The sequence below is a fragment of the Dendroctonus ponderosae genome, unplaced genomic scaffold, assembly GCF_020466585.1.
Source record: "Dendroctonus ponderosae isolate FM_Combo_2020 unplaced genomic scaffold, Dpon_F_20191213v2 Dpon_F_20191213_2, whole genome shotgun sequence".
In the NCBI taxonomy this organism is placed as follows: Eukaryota; Metazoa; Arthropoda; class Insecta; order Coleoptera; family Curculionidae; genus Dendroctonus; species Dendroctonus ponderosae.
The window spans coordinates 17,769,855-17,792,230 of record NW_026018165.1 but is presented as its reverse complement, the minus strand read 5'-3'; the positions used below and the strand labels follow the sequence as shown (position 1 = coordinate 17,792,230).

The 22,376-nt window shown below is 41.6% G+C and overlaps 6 protein-coding genes across 10 annotated transcripts; 3 read left to right on the top strand and 3 right to left on the bottom strand.

Moving 5' to 3' along the window:
• Window positions 1-182: 182 nt before the first annotated feature.
• Window positions 183-2,885, top strand: LOC125503586 (FAS-associated factor 2-like). Its single transcript, XM_048664287.1, has 7 exons — window positions 183-464; window positions 516-809; window positions 863-1,220; window positions 1,272-1,406; window positions 1,463-1,583; window positions 1,642-1,815; window positions 1,885-2,885. Exons 1-7 carry the CDS (start codon window positions 383-385, stop codon window positions 2,062-2,064), a joined length of 1,344 nt encoding a protein of 447 aa, XP_048520244.1. The 5' UTR covers window positions 183-382; the 3' UTR covers window positions 2,065-2,885.
• Window positions 2,875-4,761, bottom strand: LOC125503587 (U5 small nuclear ribonucleoprotein 40 kDa protein-like). Its single transcript, XM_048664290.1, has 6 exons — window positions 4,519-4,761; window positions 3,959-4,088; window positions 3,732-3,905; window positions 3,467-3,675; window positions 3,166-3,408; window positions 2,875-3,109 (listed from the first exon to the last, which is right to left on the bottom strand). The coding sequence occupies exons 1-6, from the start codon at window positions 4,633-4,635 to the stop codon at window positions 2,933-2,935; spliced, it is 1,050 nt and encodes a 349-aa protein (XP_048520247.1). The 5' UTR covers window positions 4,636-4,761; the 3' UTR covers window positions 2,875-2,932.
• A 312-nt stretch (window positions 4,762-5,073) lies between these two features.
• On the bottom strand, window positions 5,074-14,756 carry LOC125503583 (UDP-N-acetylglucosamine--peptide N-acetylglucosaminyltransferase 110 kDa subunit-like). Its single transcript, XM_048664281.1, has 14 exons — window positions 14,486-14,756; window positions 13,539-13,749; window positions 13,096-13,279; window positions 12,967-13,035; window positions 11,222-11,418; window positions 8,498-8,693; window positions 7,786-8,065; window positions 7,365-7,723; window positions 7,123-7,305; window positions 6,847-7,068; window positions 6,131-6,721; window positions 5,856-6,070; window positions 5,634-5,801; window positions 5,074-5,573 (listed from the first exon to the last, which is right to left on the bottom strand). The coding sequence occupies exons 1-14, from the start codon at window positions 14,616-14,618 to the stop codon at window positions 5,402-5,404; spliced, it is 3,180 nt and encodes a 1,059-aa protein (XP_048520238.1). The 5' UTR covers window positions 14,619-14,756; the 3' UTR covers window positions 5,074-5,401.
• A 269-nt stretch (window positions 14,757-15,025) lies between these two features.
• On the top strand, window positions 15,026-16,518 carry LOC125503590 (S-phase kinase-associated protein 1). 2 transcript variants are annotated; one of them, XM_048664302.1, is made up of 3 exons: window positions 15,026-15,251; window positions 15,654-15,885; window positions 16,077-16,518. In XM_048664302.1, exons 2-3 carry the CDS (start codon window positions 15,654-15,656, stop codon window positions 16,331-16,333), a joined length of 489 nt encoding a protein of 162 aa, XP_048520259.1. In that variant the 5' UTR covers window positions 15,026-15,251; the 3' UTR covers window positions 16,334-16,518. The 2 variants fall into 2 exon arrangements, with proteins under 2 accessions (XP_048520259.1, XP_048520258.1); XM_048664301.1 differs by lacking the exon at window positions 15,026-15,251 and adding an exon at window positions 15,471-15,548.
• A 57-nt stretch (window positions 16,519-16,575) lies between these two features.
• Window positions 16,576-19,492, bottom strand: LOC125503588 (DCN1-like protein 3). 4 transcript variants are annotated; one of them, XM_048664298.1, is made up of 7 exons: window positions 19,297-19,492; window positions 19,201-19,240; window positions 18,675-18,809; window positions 18,539-18,619; window positions 18,347-18,480; window positions 18,004-18,287; window positions 16,576-17,724 (listed from the first exon to the last, which is right to left on the bottom strand). In XM_048664298.1, exons 3-7 carry the CDS (start codon window positions 18,751-18,753, stop codon window positions 17,373-17,375), a joined length of 930 nt encoding a protein of 309 aa, XP_048520255.1. In that variant the 5' UTR covers window positions 18,754-18,809; window positions 19,201-19,240; window positions 19,297-19,492; the 3' UTR covers window positions 16,576-17,372. The 4 variants fall into 4 exon arrangements, with proteins under 4 accessions (XP_048520255.1, XP_048520256.1, XP_048520254.1 ...); XM_048664299.1 differs by lacking the exons at window positions 19,201-19,240; window positions 19,297-19,492 and adding exons at window positions 18,996-19,034; window positions 19,091-19,193; XM_048664297.1 differs by having other exon boundaries at window positions 18,996-19,492.
• Window positions 19,493-19,667: 175 nt separating this feature from the next.
• On the top strand, window positions 19,668-21,118 carry LOC125503589. The gene is made up of 5 exons (XM_048664300.1): window positions 19,668-20,042; window positions 20,345-20,520; window positions 20,576-20,651; window positions 20,701-20,910; window positions 20,990-21,118. The coding sequence occupies exons 1-5, from the start codon at window positions 19,776-19,778 to the stop codon at window positions 21,062-21,064; spliced, it is 804 nt and encodes a 267-aa protein (XP_048520257.1). The 5' UTR covers window positions 19,668-19,775; the 3' UTR covers window positions 21,065-21,118.
• Window positions 21,119-22,376: the final 1,258 nt, after the last annotated feature.

Genomic DNA, 22,376 nt, shown 5'->3' with positions numbered 1-22,376 from the left:
TCACTCAACATTTTTAAAATATTTCTAATTATTCCTTTTGTACAGAATGTCTCAGACTCTCAGCACGTGAACAATATTCCTCTTCATTTAGACAGACTCACTAACAATTCTTTTGCTAATTGAACAGTGTTTTGGCCCCTTTTAATTGATAATCAAGAAAACTTCCCTATGACACTGACTTGTTTTCTATGTTTTCGACTTGTCATTGCCCTGACAGATCAGCCATCACATCAGGCTTTGTGTAATAAGTTCTGGTAGTAAAGTAATAAATGTAATTGTGACGTTCCAAATATCCACCACATTTACGGCCCTTTATGATTTACCGCGAAGGATCTATTTGCTGAAAATAACTAAACGGTAAAAACTTACAGTAAGCTGCACAATGGATTATCCCAACGAAAATGGAGGCTTAGGCCTTACTAGCGACCAGACAGAGAAAGTGCTGCAATTCCAAGACCTGACAGGTAACTTAAGTGTTTCTCTCAATTCCAACATGCTCCAGTTCGTTTCTTTAGGCATTGAAGACATTACAATATGCCGGGACGTTTTGCAAAGACACCAGTGGAACTTGGAAGTGGCAGTCCAAGAGCAGCTGAATATTCGCGAAGGGAGGCCCTCGGTCTACGCCACTGAATCCAGGCCTCCTGCAGTGGTCAATGATCTCTTGGGGCAGCTAATATATTTCGCCCCACCTACGGACGGGTCAGGCTCGGGATTTAAGAGATATTTTAGGGCGATTGTCGGGTTCATGTGGAACGTTTGCTACAGCACTCTTATTACGGTGTTACAGCTAACAAGGCGATTGCTAGGTAGGCATCTTGACTGAAATCAAGTGTTAGTAATAAACAGCACTGTTTTTCAGGCTTGGAATACAGACCTAGAACGGATCCACTGCAGGAAGTCATGCAGTTTATCCAGACATATGAGGAGAAATATGGCTGTGAACATCCAGTGTTTTATCAAGGGACTTTTGCACAGGTGTTAAATGATGCAAAAAGAGAGCTGCGATTTCTGGCAGTTTATCTACACGATCCAGACGCAGTGGACGCAGACCCATTTTGTCGTCGCACATTATCAAATCCTGAAGTTGTCCGATATATTAACAGCAATTTCCTGTTTTGGGCGTGCTCGGCCACTTCGGAAGAAGGCAAGCGTTCAATGACTGCAGTTAGGTGTGGATATTTTCCCTTCATGGCACTACTGGTGCTCAAAGAGAACAGGTAAGCACTCGTTCATCTAAAAATCCGTAAAAATGTCACATGTTTCTGCAGGATGACCATAGTTGGCAGATTGGAAGGTCATTCAGAGCCTGATCTTTTGCTGCAAAGGATGAGGACCATCGTGAACGAATTTGAGGTGAATCTGGTCCAAGCAAGAGCCGACCGATTTGAGCAGAGCATAAACAGGTTGGCGATATTAAGAGTTTTTAATTGTCCTCACTAAGGCAGGCGATTGTTTAAAGGACATTGCGCCAGCACCAAGACGCAGCCTTTTTGGAAAGCCTAAAAGCGGACCAGCTGAAGGAGCAGCGAAAGGAAGAACGCAAAAGGGCCGAAGAAGAGGCAAAACGGCAAATCGAGCAGGCAAGAGGGAGCGGGAATTTCAAGTTGCAGTCACTGTATTAACGGTTTTTTTATACAGGCAGCTAGAGAGGAAGAGGAACGAAAACATGCCTTGCAGAAGGAAAAAATTGATTCAGTCGACAAGGTGCCTTCAGAACCGGACTTATCACACCCTGATGCGGTTCATGTGGTGTTCAAGCTGCCCTCAGGGATGCGTCTAGAGAGAAGATTTCTGAAATCGCACTCGCTAGAGGTGAGCACTACTTGCTAAGCCTTACTGCAACATTTCCTATAGTGAATATAATCTCATGTTTTCCCTTAGCACGTCTTCTACTTCGTCTTCTGTCACCCTCATTCTCCCGATTCGTTTGAAATAACCACGAACTTCCCTAAGCGGGTGCTAAACTGCCGACCAGCGCAACAATTGGGGAAAGTCCAAACTCTCGAAGAAGCCGGCCTTAAAAACCGAGAAGTGCTTTTCATCAACGACTTGGATGCATAAGAACCGCAAAAAATACCCAAATTCCCTGTATTATACAGAGCAAGTGGTTTTAAAGAAGTGAAAGTGAAATTCTTGTGAGAAACTGGCAACTGACTAAAGCACACGATACATTCCCCTTTTTCGAATATACTGTGCCCGCCCATCTGGAGAAGTCTGCTAATAACAACCATCAAAGCGGTCATTGCTAAAGTATCAGACTGGATGATGTCTTTGATTGTATTCCTTGTACCAATGTGATACCACTGCACCTTAGTTTGGTCATTTGTGACTTCAGTGCGACTCTTGATGGACATATTCGCGTTCTGTCAGGTAAAGTATTTAAGCCTAAGTTTTTGATTTTTTATATGGGAAACCCTTGTAAGATTCCTATTATTGTTGTGGTCAGTAGACTCACTTCCTCAGTGCGGATGGTGATTGATACTTGCATCGCAAACTTAGTAGTTTTTGGCAAGAGGTCACTTACCGAAGATGTTAAGCGTTGTGATTTTTCAGTTAAACTGGGTGTATGTGCATTGACAATAACATGTTTTCACTGTTCTACACCTGGTATTCGGTTAATTGTTAATATAGTTTAAAGAAGCATTTACGTAATTTGTAATTTTTATAGCTTGCTTTGTCTGGTTGGCCCTCGCTAGGGCCAAAGAATGAAATATTTTTAATACCAAAAGCTTAGTTTGTATATAATGTAAAGGAAGTACATTCTGCCTTCGGTTTATCCTCACTACCAACCACTGGGTAGACGAAGGTCCGAAAGTGTTTAGGAATGAGTTGGACAAATCCTAAACTTTCCAGGAATAAATATTCAACATCCACAAGTTAAATGTGTGTTTTATTACAATTCCTTCACGTTCAGCCTAACTCTATACACCTAATCAATTTCTCCAATATACACCATTTTATCGCTTCCTACTGACACAACGATTGGCTCGTTGGGGTGGAAAGCCACGCTATTCACACAGCCACTGTGTCCAGGCAGTTTGTAGATGATTCGCCTGGACGAGGTGTCCCAAATGTACACGAATCGATCAGCTGAGCCTCCGCTCACCTAAAGCAACATTCCCGTAAGCATGTAAGCAACTTTAACCCAATCACAGGCCTTGCCTTATTGCCATCTGGCGACCAGGCACATCTCAGCAGGTTCTTCTCGAAGTTGTGCTGATGTCCACTGAAGATTTTCACGCATCGTTCCACTGGAGCGAAGGGCCTGACGTCCCAAATTCGCAAAGTGTTGTCCATTGAATTGCTCAGCAAGTATGAGCCATCGTTGCTCAACGCCAATCCTGTGATTGTATCCGTGTGTCCTTTCATGGCGTAAGTGATTTCCTTCTTGCGAGTATCCCAAACCTGCGGTAGAACTTTGCTTTAAACAGCGTGATCTTTAATGGACCCAGTCAAGTAAAACCTTAATATCATTGTCGACGCCTCCACTGAAAACAGTCTCGGCTGTGTCGTTAAAGCAAACCGCCGTTGTTTGATAAACAGAGTTCATGGTTCCGGCGCATTGTTTCTTCCTTTGGTCCCATAGTCTGACTGTACTGTCGTCACCCCCTGACACGATCATCTGGGGCCCCCTTCGGGAGGGTTGTGCGCAATTTGCGAACGCTGTATGTCCTGAAATGATTGCTTCTTTAACTGTTCGTTAAAATTCAGTTAAGCAATTACTGCACCTTTGAATCGCTTCACTCTTTGCCCAGTAACAATATCCCATAGCCCCAACGTGTAGTCGGTAGAAGCAGTCACAATGTTGGCTCCATCGGTCGTAAAGTGCAGCTCCGTTATTGATCCTGTATGTCCAGTCATTACGGAAATATTGTCGCATTCCCCATAGACGCCCCATAGAACTAGAATTAGAGGGTTTGAGCGACTTCTGCAATTGATGTGAGGGCAAACTTACATATCTTGCGGTCGAAACCGGATGTGGCAAAGTACTGTCCTTCGGGGTGGAAATCTACCGAAAATATTTCGCCCTCATGGCCCTCACAGACCATAATAGGGGCAAAAAGGTTCGACGTACGTGCAGGGGCCTGAAATAATGTTACGAGTTGCACTTTCTTGCTATTTGCATCGGACTTTTCGTATTATTAGGCCTCTTCAGAGGTCCAATAGAGAAAGGAGCATTTCCTAAGTAAAATGAACTACTATCGAACTGTTGATGTGTTGCATAACCTCAATTTGAGAAATGTTTCATCAAAACTAGGTTTTCATGGGCTTTCGTGAACTTTTTAAGAGTGTAATCATGATTTGTTAGTGTGCAAAACACGTTTTGCAGTAAGTGGCACTCAGCAACCGTATTTTCCCGTGTAAACACCCGGGTTGATGTGCTGCAAACCAGACATTTGAAAATGCTTATGAACAATTCCCCAGACTTTTCGCTTAAACTGTGTTATTTTAGAGGCACTCTAAACAACATAAAGCAGGTTACGAACTGGATTTCCAATCGCATCCACTACTTACAGGCTGAAGCTGGCTGACTTGTTTGTTCTTGCTAGTGAGGGCCACGTCTTGTTTCGACTTCTTCTGCACTGGCACGAGAGCCGATTCATCGGCTTTCCTCTTATTATCCGCTACCATGTTGAAGGAAAATGCGATAATAAGAAACCGCAAGTTTTGTTTATAATAGAAAAAAATGCACAGAAGCAGTACACAAATCACGGAGGTTAAAGATTGGAATTTGACAATGTCAATTGTCAAAACATAATGAATGATGTTGCCGCGATCTTGCTATCTCTCTTGGACACATACTTTTACACAACTTTTCATCTATTATTCATTTGGTTTTTATGAAGACATGGCAACATGTATATTTGTAATGGGGGTTTATTTTAAAACCCCCTTTTAGGTTTAAACTTTTACTCACTAGCAACGCATGAAACTTAAAAGCATGAGCACAGAAAAAATGTACACTTAGCTTAGTAAATGTCGGTCTCATAATCGACGTTTTCACGCCTTTTCTCCATCTCACTGTTCTGTTAAATCGCACACACAATCATTTAGCATAATAAAAACAGGTTTAATTATGCAGTAATTTATTCACAAGACTGCTTAATCAATGTCATATTAAAGACTAAATGAATAACTTATTCTCATCTCTGCAAAGACGCACACTGATTATATTTACAAGCTCATTTCCTCACCCTGGAAGCCAATGCTTCCGCTAACGTAGAACTGTGAAAAAACAATAAAAACAGAACGCAACTCACAAAACATCTTGTCCACAAAAAGAAGTTGCTATCACAAACTGCGTACCACTTTGTCAACCTTCCAATGTCTTTGAATTCAAAACGCCGCCCAGTGATGAGAAGACAAGCCGACAAACCCGTTAGGAAATAACGTTTATTTATGGCCACCTTTTAATAGTCGTGTTGGTGATGTGCTCTGGTTTCAGCCCTTTGGAAAATCGCTCCCACATTTTGAAGTAGAGCAGTTCGAGACCTTCCGCGTAAATTTTGCAGTCGAACAAGGGCGACGTCGATCTAGCGGTCCATACCTTGTGCCGCATCGCCTTCAAGCTGCAATTAAATCATGTAGTTAAACATACATGCAAACAACGCCAACAAAAAGTTGCTCACAATTCTTTGTCAGTGCCCAAGCGGATTGCGATGCTTTCATACTCTTGTCTGCTTCTAGCGATCAACTCCGGACACCCCAGAGTGTTTAATTGACTGGCTGCAACTCTTGAAGCAAGAGTTTCGCTCGGGAACGTGACCACGGGCGTACCAGTCCATAAAACATCCATACTGAAAAAAAAAATTCAAATAAGGACTTGCCAGGCTTATAATGTAGAGCGTTACCTAGTAGTGTGACCATTACATAGTGGCGTATCCAGACAAACATCAGCTAATTGCCCTCGTCTAACGTGTTCTTCTTTGGCAGCAACGTTGCTGAAGAGAATACGGCCAGGAGTCAAACCCAACTGTTGGGCTGTATGCAGTATATTCTGCTCGCCCACTGCCGGAAACCGCAACAACCACAATACCGCATTTGGGACAGCTTTCAAAATATTCGCCTAAGAAAGGATTGATATTAACTTGAGACTTTGCCAATCGGCCAACGACAAAAAACTCACCCACATATGTAAAGTCAAAGGGTCGATTTTATATAGCTGATTGAAGTTGCAGTAGACCACAGCATCATCGGGCAACCCATATTGTTGCCTGGTGGTTATAACGATATTTTGAGGAACTTCCTCGCCAGTAGCGGCTTTGTTGTTGGTCTGCGTGGTCGCCAAGCCGTTTTGCACCAGAACTCCGTTTACGGAAGTCTGGATTTGTCCGGAGGCTATCATATTTTCAATGGGAGTCGTCGTGGGCAACTCAGCAACTTTCAGACTGATTTCCACATCGGGCATCGCAGACTTGACTATTTCCTTCACTTCTTTAATATCAGTGTGTTCGACCAGCGGCGAAAGATCGGTGGCGTTGATGATGGCAACATTATCTGCCAGCCCATTGCCAATGGCGCTCCGATCAGACACAATTAAGCGCTCCTTCAAATGGGGAAACATTTGCTTGTGGTCGCCCACAAAATACGTGTAGGGCATGTAGGCTAGTTTTTCACTGTATTGGCTCGCCAATTCTAGCGGAGATGTAACCACATCAGTTACCAAATAGTCCATAAAACTTGCTCCACTTGTTCCCGGATAACCCAGCCACATTACCTGCAAACGCAACACTGTCAGTCAATTCTTTAAAAAAGTGGGTGACTTTTGGGCGAGAACTAATATGTAACAGCTACTTTTACCATGTATCGACTCACGTAGAGTTTAGCAAGTGGATTTCGTACCTGAACGGGTGCTGGTCGCAAGGCAAATATCTCATTACGCGCTCCTTTAGTATATCCGTTCATGTTCACTAAAATGTGAATGTTGTCTGAGTAAATGCGGTCGGCAGCTTTGCCGTTGCACGGCTCTCCTGATAAATCGATAAAGTGTTCACACTCCCTGGAAATTTTGCTTCTGAACGTGGTTCCGTCGTCTTGACTCAAAGCGTAGCAGAACACTTCGATCTGTAACAATCAAAAGTTAACACATGTGCTGATTTTTTTCATGGGGTTACTCACTCTGGTCCTATCATGCAAACCAGGAACCGATTGCATCAAGTGAGAAGTTGGATGGTTGCCGAAGTCGCTGCTCACATACCCAACGCGAATCCGCCCTTTCAATTCAGCCAGAAATCTATATGGCGGCTTGTGAAGAACAGAAATTTTCTCCAAGCATAGATTGGCATGTCTAGCAGCAATTGCCTATAAAAAACCGCCTGGACGTAAGAACGCGATTACTTCTAGAAATCGGCTTTGCTTACCTTTCGGAAATCATGAGAAAGCGGGTACAGCATAGAATGATGAGGATGCACCGACGGCAAACGGTTTTTCTCCAATTGATCCGCAACAATGTTTACCAATTTCTTCATTCTGCCTTCGTAGTCGGTCCAATCGCACACGATCTGTAAGCAATGGGCCAAATTGCAATACGCATCTGGAAAATCCGGCTTCAACTTTAATGCCGTGCGGTACGATTGGATGGCTTCAGGAATGTTGCCGGAATCTTTGTGAATACTGGCCAAATTGCTGTGAGCATCGGCAAACGCCGGATTGATCTGAATCGCCCTGGTATAGCATTGCAGTGCGCCAGCAACGTCTTGCATCTCCTTCAGTGTATTTCCTTAAAACGCACATTTACTAATTAGCATCTAAATCCCAGCTCCGACCCAATTCCGCGCCTACCCATGTTGGAATACGCGTCAGCAAACGTCGGCTGGATTCGAATGGCTTCTTTGTAATGCATCAGTGCTTCGTTCAGTTTGCCCTGTTGTTGGAGTACAGAAGCCAAGTTACTGTGAGCGGCGGCAAATTCCGGAAACACTTCCAGGGCCTTCAAATACAAACGAGTCGCTTCTTCAATCAATCCTTGCTCTCTTTTAATGTTGGCCAGATTGTTTAGAGAGTCTGCATGGCTTGGGCATAGTCGCAATGCCGTATTGTAGCAATCTTCAGCTTCCGAAACCTGCGACATAATACTAAGTCAGCAACAATTTGGAATTGCAGGCGATTCAAGGAAAAGTTGCACAATTTGAGGTTTTAGTTAAATTTAGAACAGTTTTGCTGATTTTAACGCACCATTGTGAGAGACAATTTGCAAATCACAGAACACCCGATGCAAACCAACTGACTAAAAGGTTACTCCATTCAGCTGTAATCAATCAATTGGCGGCGTGGGTGAAATCCAACATCCAAAAAACGCACTCAGCACAAGTGTACCGGCCAAATCTTTTATTCGCTTCAAAATTCAATGGAGTAACCTTGCATCTAATATGAGGGCGGGGTCCATTAAAAATAGATCACGTAAGAGGGATCAATTTAAAATCAACTGGACGCATGAAAAGGTCTGTGCTTTCATCAACTTTCTCCAGTTAAAATCGGACGGTTTGGTAATTACCTGGCCCTTCTCCTTGAGCGCATTCGCCAAATTGCAATAAGCATCGGGAAAATTGGGTTGCAGCTCAATGGCCCTTCGATACGTATCAATGGCCAAGTCGATAAGTCCTTGTTCGTAGTATACGCATGCAAGATTGCCGTGCACCACTGCATTGTTTGGGGATAAGTTTAACGCCCTTAGATATGCTGCTACCGCCCTAAAAAAATCAAATCGAATCATTAATCTACAATGTTGCAGATCTTTTCTAATTTCAAGACAAGGGAACTAAACCTATTAAGTCAATCATGTGTAAATTGGGGCAAAGTTGTTTTGCCGGGGAAACTCACAGGCGTACAATCGATTCAGACACAGTTTCCACTCGCATTAATGTTATTGTCGATTGCCTCTGTTTATTTAAACCTGATGATGTTCCTCAATAAGCTTTAATTGCAAAACACGCAGCCCTGAAATAACGTTAGGAACAGCAGTGCTTCCTGTCGGTCTTCATTACATCAACATGACGGGTCTTATTAGCGTTCTAATTTGTTGATTGAGTTACAAAGTTCGGTCGGAGAAGCGCAATTGCGATGGACTCCCCCACAAATTGCTAAAAATAACCCATTAATAACTGGGCGTGCAGATCTAACGTCAGAGTTTTCCACTCTTGCTATATTATTGTAACTCTTCGTGAGGTTTCCCTTGCACATTGCCATTTTTTGCGGCTTTTAATGCTTCCAAGGAAAATACAAATGGTTTTATGATTGATACCATGCCACATACTGTAAGGAATTCTTCCATTCTTCATACAACTGTAAATGGAGGGTAAAGAAGGGGAAAACACGTCAATAAAATTAATGTTTCAGCCCTCAACTGTTGGGTAAGAATAAAATAACAAGAACAAGATCAGAACGCTAGATTACCAGAATTTTATTGACTCGAGTCTGAAGCGTGAGTTTTCATGTTAAAACGTTAAAAACTAACGAATATCAGGCATTTGATGGGGAACTACGAAATCGAGAAAGACCAATCCAGCCAACGGGGGAAGAGTACATTTCAACAGAAACGCAAGCCAAGAAACTTTTCTCTGTGAATGCGAAAATTCAATTTTTTCGGCAAAAAAACAATGCGGATGAGCTCACCTTTTGAGTTGGCGTTTGACCCACCCCACACACCCACCACTCTGTTCATCCGCATCATTCCACTCTTCGTCAGGGGGTGTGGGAATGCGAATGATCGTGTAGACCACCACGCATTGAAAATCCATCCCATCGATGGGTTTACCGTGGGCATGTCGAAGAATCGCGTGCGAAAACCGTCAACTGACGAGACCCGAAAGCCGGTCCGCGCCGTGCATCGGCCCGAAGACGACTGGAACTGGGCGAAAATGGGAAAAATCTCTCGAATACGCGAAATGTGGGCCAGAGAAAATGACAAGTGGGAGTTTCCAGACGGAAAGGCTAACGCACGACGGCGGGGCAACGACAAGAGACGATCTCTATCGTCCTAGTTTTAATGGGAAGCTCCTTTTTTCTAAAATCCCATTTCAAGCATCTTTTTTCCCAATTAAATTAAACCGCGCCTAAAAATACTAAATCAGATTTTCGCTGTTCTCAAATCCAGTCAGGTCTTCTCGAAGGCAGGCCTGGCGCCGATCCAGGGCCCACTCAAACCCGCTTTTATCGGCAGACAGAGGGACCGTTGATATTCAATATTTTCGTAAAACGGCCCGTTTTTCTATTCGCCCATTGCCAAGAGGACCGGAACATAACGATTCTAGCCAGTCATGGGTTGTTATTGAGATTGGCTTAATGATGGATGGTTGATATGAAAAACACCCGACGAGAATCGATGGAATTTTCGTATTAAAGCGGAATATAAATTGCCGAAATGTTATCGACAAAGACTATCACCAAACAGTCGATGTTCTTGTTTAATAGAAACTAACAACGGGAAACTAGTCAGTTGCACAACTCCACCTAAGTTTGAACGTATAAATGAAAACTTCCGCATGTGCCTAAAACGCAAAAGCTTGCGGATATCAAGCAGGAAGTAGATGAGAAGGGATTTACAAATTGCTAATAAAAATTGCAAATGCTCCGCACTTTGCTGTTGGCTTTCAGCGAAATTCGTCGATGTCCTCCCTAACTTGATTTTAATCATCGGTTCTCTCTATTACCCCAAAGTATCTACAAAAAGCTTATATATAAGTTGGCAAAAGGTTGGCAAACATCCAAATTACCCCATTGTCTGACGTATGTTTGAGTTGAATAACGTAGTACTGATTAATCTTATACAAGTTCGTTTGCCAATATTCCGCTTTGCTTAGGCAGGGAACTGGTAAGTGATGTAAGATCGTATTTTAGCGCCGCAGGAACCAAGGTTTTCATTGGAAAATTTCCATCACAGATAAACATATCGAGGAATTATTTACTGATAGATAAACCAGCGCAAACACGAAACATTTTTTTCTAATCCGATAATTGGATTTGTTCTTGTTCAACTAGGAAATGGTTCTTCAATTTGTTGAGGTAAACCGTTTCAATCCGAATCGAACCAGGAAAAATGTTGAATCAAGCCAAGTCGGCCGGGGGGGCAAAGCCCTGGACCGATTTCAACATCTGGCTATTCTAGTCCGGACTCTAGTGCCAAGACACACACGGTTTTTTTTTTAACTATAAACCTTTGGACATGATAAGACAGAGTCAGTTTAAAAATCATCAAGCAAGAAAACTATGAAAAACTCACCTGTCGAAAATCCGCGCTTCTTTCAGCACATTGCCTAAATTGATATAAGCATCGAGGAAGTTGGGATCTAAAGCCACTGCCTTTTCGAAGTGGTGAATCGCCAGCCAGATCTCGCTTTGCGCATTGAACACACAGCCCAGATTACTCCACGCCACCGCAAAATCGGGCCTGGTCTCGATCGCCTTCAGATAGCATGCCTAATTGGTCAATTGAAACACCCAAAAAAAAAGAAAAGAAAATTTCCGGTTAGTCGTTGTCAAGGAAAAACAGCCTATAGTTCGCTAAGTTGTTCGCATTGCGCGCAGTCTGTGAGTGCCACATTCCCCAATTTCCAGGATGGATGGATTAACGCCAGTGCTGCACATTGCTACGCTTACGCATGTTCTTCAGCTGGAAACAGATGTCTGGATTAAATCGCTCACGGCGAAAACACATTGGAATCAGGAATCCAAACATTCGCCTCCAGCCAATCAATTGTCTACGCTCAAACGGCAACAGCCCTACGCAAAATCGCCACATAATAACACAAAGCGTTTGAAGATCATGAATGACTTTGAACTTACGCAGTAGTGCCGAAGGGTGAAAGAAACTAAAAACAAAAACATTGAGAGATACAGAGGCAACATCGTAAGTGTCGTCTCGATCTCGCACACTGGTTTTATTTACTTTACCTGCTCTACATATACAGGGCCTTAATGAAATCAACGCCAACGTAGAACCGCACACTGGATAGTGGTCGTTATCGCAGTAGTACCTGTTATCTAACGGTAAATTTGAGTTTAATTATCTCTCAAACGTTTGGGTTTACTAAACTACACAGGTAGAAGAGGGGAGAGCGAAAGGTCTTGACCGACCTGCAGTTGTCGCCAAAAAGCTAATAATTTTACCTGGAAATTGCACAGATTCTTATTATTAGTCTTGCAGTATCTTAGGACATAAATATCTTACGACTATTTGGTAAAGGATGCAAAAGCCCCAGGCAAATAGGGGCGCTCTAATAAACAAAACAGAAACGTGTTCTTAATTTTCTTTGATATAGAAAAGCGTGATTGTGGCAATTTCCAGACGTGCTCTTTTTCTGGTTCTGTGTAAAAATACATTAGGCAAACCCTATTTTTCCGGTAGACACGGTTGGCCAAATACAGGATGCGCCACTCAAAGCAAACATCCACTGTGTATAAAAAAAATGATGGTTGGATGGAGCACCCTGGACTGGAAACGACTTTTGTGACGCTGAACTGACTCTAGACTTTCTGCCTTCTATTAGGTGATAAACAGCAAACTCAACTGAAAACTAGTCATAAAAGTCGGGCCAGAATGTGTTTTAGCCAATAGATAGTTTAGAGTTGTTTGCGCCAAAGCGCACCTGAAAAAGTACAGCAAAGAACCATCTATCTGGTGTCTTGTCTATGAACAACAACAGACCATTAGGATGATTATTTGCTGCAGAAAAACAAGCAGTCCGTCCTTCTTCATCCAGTCATCCAATGGTCTAAAGAAGCACAGCGCTGTTTTCGAGCATAACGATCTGTTTACGCCAAGTGCTACGCATCAAAACAATTACGCAAATAATACCAACTAATTACGAAACAAAAACGCCCTACAGTACTGCGCCAATTAAACTGTGTACGCCAATCTCGCAAAATCTGTCCTCAAATCAAGGATTATTGACCAAAACACTTTCTGGCAATTCAGTGAGGGGGTTGGATTCGATATCTAAGCGATTAAACTGATCAGACACTTACCTTAGCTTCGTCTAAGCGCCCCAAAGCTTTCAGGAGGTTGCCAAGATCGCTACGCACGCAATAAAGGTCCTGGCCAAAACAAACAGGGTTAGCAATGAGATTTACATCAAATTTTCCAAGAACGCTCACCGGGTTGTATTGCAGAGCAGTAATATAAGCTTGGACAGCTTGTTCCATATCGCCCGCGGCCACTAGAGCTGCCGCCAAATTAATGTACCCGTCTATAAAATCCGGCTTCAATCGCACAGCATGTCGATAATTGTCCAGCGCTTCTTGCAGCTGATTCCTCTCTTTGAAAACGTTGCCCAGATTACTGAAAAATTATTCAATAAAACCATTTGGAAAGCAAACGATTCGCTAATCAGGTGTTTTTCCACTGAATTTGTATGAGTAAACAATGTGAGCCCGCTAATTTATGAGAGATAGTCAAATTGTACAGGGTGCATTCAATAGAACACCGTGTTTAAAGTTAGCTTTAGGAAATACGTTGGGAAACGCCTCAAAATGTGGATTTTTTATATACTTTTGCAGCTTCTGTTACAGAAGAGAACCGTGGATCAACAAGTACATACCTGTATGCTTCAGCGAGCAATGGGTTTTGCTTGATAGCGAGCGTGCTGAAATGTGCCGACTTTTCAAGTCTTCGGCACTGGAAGTGAATGCTGGACAACAGTAGCAGAACTCCAGTATTTGCCTGATCTTGTTTCCATAACTGCATACAGTGCCGCTCTGCATTGTCGTAGTCTCCGGCCTGGTATTCCCGATGAGCCAGCTCCAAGAGACCTGCAAAAGACCGATGCAAAGATTCAAATTCTCTCATTTAAACCTAAGGGTCTAAGCATAGTGGCACACTCACACACTCACAGTTCTAAGAGACAATTCAATCRAACCATCAATATTTTTCAAAGAAATCGCCAACGKCTATTCAATTAGACTCTTCCGTTTTGTCTATCGATTTTCAAAATTTCTAAGACACTGTTTGCCTGATCGTTCGAACAGGAGGCAACAAGTTACAGTAGCCATCACATATAGGTATTTAATACTATTTTTTTCATAAGAATCAAAGGCCATCATGCGGTCTCTTGCCATCTTATGGAAGTTTTGAATTTCAATGAGTGGAAAGTGGTCGAAAAGTTGTTAGTTAACTATAAGGTGGGTTTATTGTTAACGGGGCATGACAAGGCCTTTCAAATTACCCAAAACCCGCTAAAACCATTAAGGAATCAATCTTGATCAGAATATTTGCCCTGTATATGGAAAGAGTGCCAAACTGCAAATTTCGTTAACATATGCAACATTGAGGAAGCTTTCCATTGTATTAACTTAACAGGCCGATCAGAAGGACATTAGCAGACATTTCAAGGTACCCCTTCACGAAAATGGCGACCATCCAACTGGAACATTCCAGTGGATCCCAGGTGGTTTAAAGGGTTGGAATGTAGAGAATTACACTTTCGAAAAGTGTGCCAATGCCCCTGACTTTTTAATCCTACAGAATAGGGCAGCTAAAGACTCTTACCGACTGAATTCATTGTAATGGCGTCATTCATTTTGAAAATCACCGCACTTCCCAAAGAAACTCCTCCAGTTCCGTTCTGGCTTTGCTGATGCGAAATATTCAGATTGACTGACACCAATTGGCCGGTTTGCATGTTACACTTGTAATTGATACACTGCTCTTCATTACTTTGCAACGAAAACTCCACCAAAAATGTCGATTAGAAAATATTGCGTTTTCTGCCACCCATCCACATCTGCCTTCTTTGATCAAAACTGGATTTTCCCTGTACTGCGCAGACGCGACAAACTCCGAAATTTTCCACTAGGGCAATAATGCCACATTCGCCAAATGGCTAGAGCCTGGTGGCTTGACTATGGAGCCAATGAATGCAAAAGCTGGGAAAAATATCTGAGTTCGACAATGCCGCATGGAAACTTTCTGAACAGAGTTGCCGCTTTCCTATGCAAAACTGCGCCTAATACACTTTATTCGAACTTGAGCGCACCAAAATAAAGTACTTGAATTACCCAATTTCTACAAGTTTTTCCTCAATGCAGGATAAGTGTTTGGGTGCAGAATCAACTATTACATCTGGACTTGTGACAAAAAGGCAACTGCGCCCAGCTGGTGGCGCTCTCTATCTCTTGTCAATCGCAATGCCTCTTTTCTAGTGTTAAATGTCAGTTGTCATTTTGCCATCATCAATAGAATTTTAGCAAAAGCGAGAAAAAAATTTAGCCAAAGTTCACGAGAGTTTAAAGGACCTTAAAAGTTCGACTGCAAAGTAAGTAGAATTTGCTAGTGAGCCATCGCTATGCAAGACTCCGGTGTTGGGTTCTAGGTATAAAACCATCGTCCTGTTAGACGTCCTGTTGTTGGTAGCAAAGGCCTTGTAGAACAACTTCCTGTTTCAATCAATTTCCAAGCGTGCAGGTTTCAACTACATACACTTCCGGTTTTCAATGTTTTCTAAAATAGTTTCCCACTGCTTGGGATTTAGCCCGACCACCACTGCTTTATGTCTTTTGCGGTGTTTATGTTTCGGTTGGAATTTCATCTGTTTACTGCTAAAAGCTTCAAAGTTAGTTCACATCGTCTCTTTGGCCGGTTCTTCGTCATGGTCATTGATTTCGTTACCCAGTAATTGATGAAAGACTTCAACATCTCTTCTCTGATCTGCTTTTAGATGCCCAAGATTAAACTCCAATCTTCAGATGGGGAGACATTCGATGTGGACGTAGAGATTGCAAAATGCTCCGTGACTATTAAGACCATGTTGGAAGATCTTGGTATGGATGATGAAGAAGAAGAAGTGGTTCCTCTGCCAAACGTGAACTCGGCCATTCTACGCAAAGTCCTGCAATGGGCCACTTTCCACAAGGACGACCCGCCACCGCCAGAAGATGACGAAAATAAGGGTAAGTTGGGGCAACAATCTTTTCTTGGGACTGTGATAAGTAATTAACAAAAGCTGTTTCCTCACATGTCGCCCGTTTTTCTAGTCTTCCTCAGGGCAGTACATTATAGGCACAAGTGCCAAGACAGCAGAGTACGATTTTTTCTGTTTTGAGTACGAAGTAGTGCGTAATAAAAATAATTTTTTTTATAGAAAAGCGAACAGACGATATCTCGTCATGGGATGCGGACTTCTTAAAAGTTGATCAGGGTACTTTATTTGAGCTAATATTAGCTGCAAACTACTTGGATATTAAGGGCTTGCTGGATGTCACTTGCAAAACAGTGGCCAACATGATCAAAGGCAAAGCACCGGAAGAGATTCGTAAAACGTTCAACATTAAGAATGACTTCACTGCCTCCGAAGAGGATCAAGTGCGCAAAGAGAACGAATGGTGCGAAGAAAAATAGACCTACTTGTACTGTCGTGAGTTTCATCTGATTCTCTACTATTTATAATTATTAGGGTGCAAAGAATTAATGTAAATTTCAGCATTTTAAAAAGTGCAATGTTTCGCAACTGGAAAGATTCCTCGAATCCCTTAAATGCTAATTTATTTACTTGTGTTTCTAATAAATTTAACTTACTCAACGGACTTTGGGCTTTACCTACCCATCACATGTTCATCCACACAGTTATAAATAATACACGATTTTGATATGAGCGTCACGGTCCTCTGTCAACACATTTTAATATACTCACTACAACATAAATTAAGACATTAATTTACTAACTAAATTTACATTAACTGAGAAACTATACAACTTATTTCGAATGCAAGCTTTCACTTTAAAGTACATGAACAGAAGTTTTAAATTATGGTTTACTCCTGGGTAAACTTACTTAAATGATGCCCCAGTGGCACCCAGTAATAGCTATTTTAACCGTAGTAACTTCGGCCAATAATTATATGAAAACCCTCAAAAGAAGAGTTTTTAGTCGTTGTATAAATATCCATCCAGTAGTTACTATTAGTCAGGGTATTTGAACAAAATACCCAGAGTTATTTTAAGTAAAAGCAAATGTACTTTTTTTATGTTTCGTATAGGTGTAGTTTTCATAGAATTATCCGCGTCAGTTTCTATGTATATTTTGTACAACCACCAGACTCAAAACACCGAAAAAATACAGGCAATCACGATTTTTACAATACTTCACATTTTGGGTATTAGTAGTAGGTACTTCTTTACACCTAAGGACGTAAGGCTACAACAGTAAAGGATTTTCCAGCGCAACCGTCAAATAAATACAAAATAATTTAATATTGCACTGTATGTTGCAGTTTGACACCGCGGTTTGCTCCTGATGAGAAAAAGTGAACATTTTTGGCCCGAGAAAACAAAACAGAATATTTTACGAAACTCGTTGCAGCGCATCCCTTATATGCCTTGCACCTAGAAAGACACACATATCGCACAAATATTTATCAGTCAGTCAATAAACGATTAGCTAGCCATCCTTAATTAAAAATTCATCACATTCTTTATCCAAATCCTTAGATATATTCTGGTTGGCCTGGTCGTTTTCAAACTCGACAAAATCGTCAAACAAACTCGGCCAGGCCTCATTATCATCGTAACAACTTAGATCACTGCCCACATGGTCTGAAAAGTTCAGGAACATGTTCCATGTATCCTTCGGGATGCCTCGGATCAATGGATGGGTTTCGAGGAAATTCAGCCATCGGTTTAGGATGGGGGGCTCTCGAATGGTAAACACTAACTTCCAGAGCACAATCGCCATGCTAGTCGGTAATATTCGTTGACCTATTTGGATGTCCAGGCCAAACTTGAACGCAAACCTACTCAAAATGGATTAATCAGTGAGAACTTTATTTTGATTTCAAATGCTTTATGATGTTGGCGGTCAGGGCTAATTTTTTAATTTAATAGATACGCATCAAACTACTTCTTTCCTCACAAGAGATAAATTCTGCCATTTCCATTGTTGATAATGGAGCGGGTGTTTGATTAGAATCCATTGAATATTTATAGATATACATAAAAAAAACTGATCCTGTATATTTTCTCGGGTTTCTTTGGGAAGAAATGCTTCCAAACAGGAGCTAACTGGCACTCACCTATAGAGGTCCTTGTATAACTCGTCGCTTTCTTCGACTTCTTGAACTAATTCGGGCAGACGGCTCTGTATGGATTTGATCGAGTCACATTTTATGGATTTCAGCCCATTTACAAATTCCGCTCGGCTAAATCTGCACATTTGCTCGGCGTTCAGTTTCCAGGCTAGAATCAGGATTTTGAAATCGTCCGGCAGAATTGTCAAATCCTTGCAGAACTGGTCGATGCCTTCGGCCAGAATGGCGTCTTCCTGATCATCCTTGTAGTGCTCGAAAAGGCCATTTACCTAATTGGAAATGCTATTTAGTACCGAATTATCGGTTTTCTTATTGCTGTGCGTCTTACCTTCAGATCTGACGGTTTGCTATCACTGACACCCATTGTAGGGGCCGATCTTGAGGTAGCTCTTCTACTTGGCTGGTAAAATCGATTTATTGCTGTTGCAGATGCACTTTCGGTCGGTGTACCCAAGTGATTTCCTACACGGAAGTAACCCTAGATTTAGTTTGCAGGCCTTAGATTTTAGCGCCTTCTTACCGTTGCTTAGAAGTGTGTCCAGTGGAGCTGAGGAGGCAGGTACATGACTGGGAGCTGCGTACAATCGAACTTCTGGCATCTCTAAAACAGCACGCAATGTCGATTAGTCAAGCTTTTCACTTACAGGCTGACCTACCTTCTTTGTTACAATTTGGGGCAACAGAATCTGATGCCAACTGTTCTGGCTCCTTGCAGCAATTCAAACAATTTCCCATTGGATGACCCCAAACCTATCCTTTCAGGCTGCTCTCTTAATGTCCTTTGCATTGCCCTAATATATAAGACTGTCATTAGCTGATCATAGACTAAACAAGATAAATGCGTTATTAGTTGGCTGCATAGTAGAAGTTAAACAGGTAGTCTTTTGAGGCGCTACATAACTGGGGTGGTTTTAAAACGACTGAATCTACATTTGAATTAGGATTCCAAACATTGGCCTTTCAACGTATCCACATACCTTTAAACAACCAGAAATCAACTGAGTGTGAGTAGCCAACTAAAATATGCACTCAATTCATAAATTGTACTTGATAAACAGGAGGAACAACGCACCGCAGGAAATTGCAAGTCTAAACTTGCTGGGTGCCTTATGAAAATAAACACATGCATTTCTCGACGACTTGTAGCCTTGATCTGATTGTGTGTCTGGAAAACATACTTACTGCCAATTATTTTCTCAGTATTTGATCTCAAAGGGGTCCCCTAGCACAAAAAATACTGTACATTTCTATATAAAAAATGGAAACTTGACAAGGTACCCTGTCCATTTTTTTATGCGGTGGAATGGTTCCGAATACATTTAGCACATGTTTGATGGCACTATTAAATGTTTTTCTTCCTGCAAATTGCTGTAAAACTGGAAAAATGCTATTAAGATAGAAAAAGAGGAGCAATTTTAACAAAGTTAAATCTCCCCTGAGAAGTTTTGACACTAGTCAAATGTCGGTGTCAGTTCAAATGCCCGGTTGCATTTCATTTTGCGCCAAAACTACAATTTTTGCTGCTGGAAAAATCGGTTTTTAAAATTTCGGGCAATAGCGCAGCTTAAAACACAGCAATACATGGAGGAAATATTTTTAAAAAATTACTGTTCAGGGCAAGACAGACAAAATTAAAGTATTATTGCGCCACTCTTGGCAGCGCCGCTTGAAAGTATCAGGACTTGTCAGCGACATAACCTCGCAATTATCATTGTTTCTAAATATATGATAATAAATATAATGATATTTTCCACGCAATGGCGAGCATTTCCTATTGTTTATTAATATCGCTAACCCTCTTAGTAGTGAGTAGTTCTGGCGCCAACAAATGCCTGAAGGCAGATCCCTGCTTGTGTTCTCTGGATGATTATTTCTTTATCGATATATCGCAAGTGAGTTCAGGACCAGTTTTCCTGGAAGATCGTCTTGGAAACTTTTCTTACTTCTTCGCTGGATGCCAGGACAGAGAATTCAAGTCTACAGACTATCAGCTGTTCACAAACACTACGCTAAAAGGGGTCTCAGTAAGTGCATATTCAATCCAGTGGTTGCTCCCAATGCATTTTGGTAGAAGGTTCAAGATTAGGGAATTATAGTCCTTGAGACGCTCGCTCGGAGAAAATGTATTGATTTTACTGATTTTCAACCGTTTTTTAGTTATAATTGACTAAAGCAAAATAGTAAAGTGTAATTTGAAGTGTTTGGAAGATTCGATAGTTTTAAACGTGAAGCACCCGGAGATTTGTTAGCTAGAACGTAGCTCAGGGAATGATTTTTCCAATTAGCATCTTTTGGGATCAAAGTAACTGTTTATTAATCATTTTAGCTCGTCAAGTGCGAAAGACACATAGAGACTCAAGTGAATGCTACTACTTTCTTTGTGAAAGACACTTGTACATCCATTGGAGATGCCAAAGACATAGTCTTCGACTTGTTGCCCAATGCGAATTCGCATACCAATGAGTATCAAGTCGTATTCAAAGGCAGCCAACCGCCTACTAAGTAAGTTAATTGAAATCAGTCGAAAATTGCTCTTCACTGGTGTTTGGTTGTTTAGAAGCTCCCCCACAATCCAGCTGGCTTGCAGCAGCTACAACAGAACCGACTTGAAAGTGCTAAACACTGTTTCGGATGTAAGTTCACGTTAAAGACGCAGTTCCAATCTTAATCTGGAGTTTGTAGGTGTTGATTCTGTACTCGCCCTTGGTGTGCATTCAGCAGATCGCTCACCATGAGCTGAGCACTGGATCGATTTTTTGCGTGATATTTTTTGTGGCCGCCTTGACTTACTTTGTTGGAGGCGGATTGATTATGTATTTCGCTCGCGGAGCCAGAGGAGTGGAAGTGATACCCAACTTCGACTTTTGGGCCTCCATACCCGGACTTGTTAAAGTAAGAGCTTTTTTGATTGGTGGCCGCATAGATGGTTTGGAAAAGTGTCTCGTTAACGGTGAATTTGTTGAAATTTTAGGATGGATTAGTCTATGTTTTGAGTGGATGTCGGCCCTTCACAGTGGCCACTGCCGAGTCATATGATAGGATATAAGTGTATCGCACGTAGTCTTCAAAATGTAATATAAAAATGGGTTTTTTAAATACATATAGTGTCTCATTTCCCTTTTAATGCTTGAATTAGACACAGGAAAGGACTGCCTTTAAGGTGTTGAAAGCAATAAGACCTGCAGTGCGTGATAAAAAAATACGTACTTTATCAATTAAACCTTGACAATAAATTACAGTATATAAAGTTAAAAAAAACAATCTCAACGCATCTTCTAAGTGCTAAAACAACAACTGATTACCAATATTGTAAAATGCTGCATAAAGTAACTTAAGTTTTTAATAAGACATAAAAAAACCAATCTGATCAGCGTTTGTTGCCATCGAAAACAAGCTTGCCGAATCACTCGTAGACCAAAGTAGTCGCTAATGCATATTACTATAACGTTAAATAAATAACTTCTTATTTTATTATTAAGGGTACTTAGAGTAGTATAGATATATCCCATTAAATTGGGCGCAGCGATACAATTCGGGAACCTTTGCAATGAGTTGAACAAGAACCACTATGCAGCTATTTACTGCTTACCCTTGTTCCACTCATTTAGAGATTTTAAAGATATTGTTCCAGGAGCGCAGTGCGATAAAAGTCCTATAAAGGAACTTTTACAATTGACTACAATTGGGTGGTTTGAAAACTTTCGCAAGCTGAAAGCTTCAAAAGTATAGAGTCACTAAGTGATTAAGTTCAGCAGATGCTACTTGCGTATGCAATGAGGTTTAGAGCTTGTTTAAACAATTTTAGTGAAAGGACAGCGCGAAATCGCAAATATCTGCAATCAACAGTAAGAATTCCTCAATCTGTTTACCTGCTCGGCACGAAGTAGGACAGGAGTAGTTTCTTAGGTGGGCAAATATTTACCATGCTGGTGCGCTTTGGGTCTATATAAAGGTTCCAAAGAGGGACTTTTTGAACTTTGAACCATTCAGCTTAAACTTCCTCGTTCATTGCAGCGTTGAGAGGCCGCAAGACGATTCGTGGGTCGTTTTCCACCATTCGGTCGGCGTCTTCGTTACTGCAATAGCAAAAAAGCGTGATTTTTCGCATGCTTCACATGCAAGTAGAATGTGGTGATTTTACCTAATTTCCTTGTTTCCTTGCGGCATCAGCTTGCTCTGCTCAGGATCGTCGCATTTCGTTCGTTCATACACCACTTCCGAAACAGGTGCATACTGTGCAGTTACCAACAAGTCTGTCGAAGGATTTACCGTCAGGTTCTGGCCACTTGAGGAACCCATATGGTCTTTAGGCTCGCGCTTAAACTGTCCCTTGATTCTCAAGTAGATTACTGCAATGG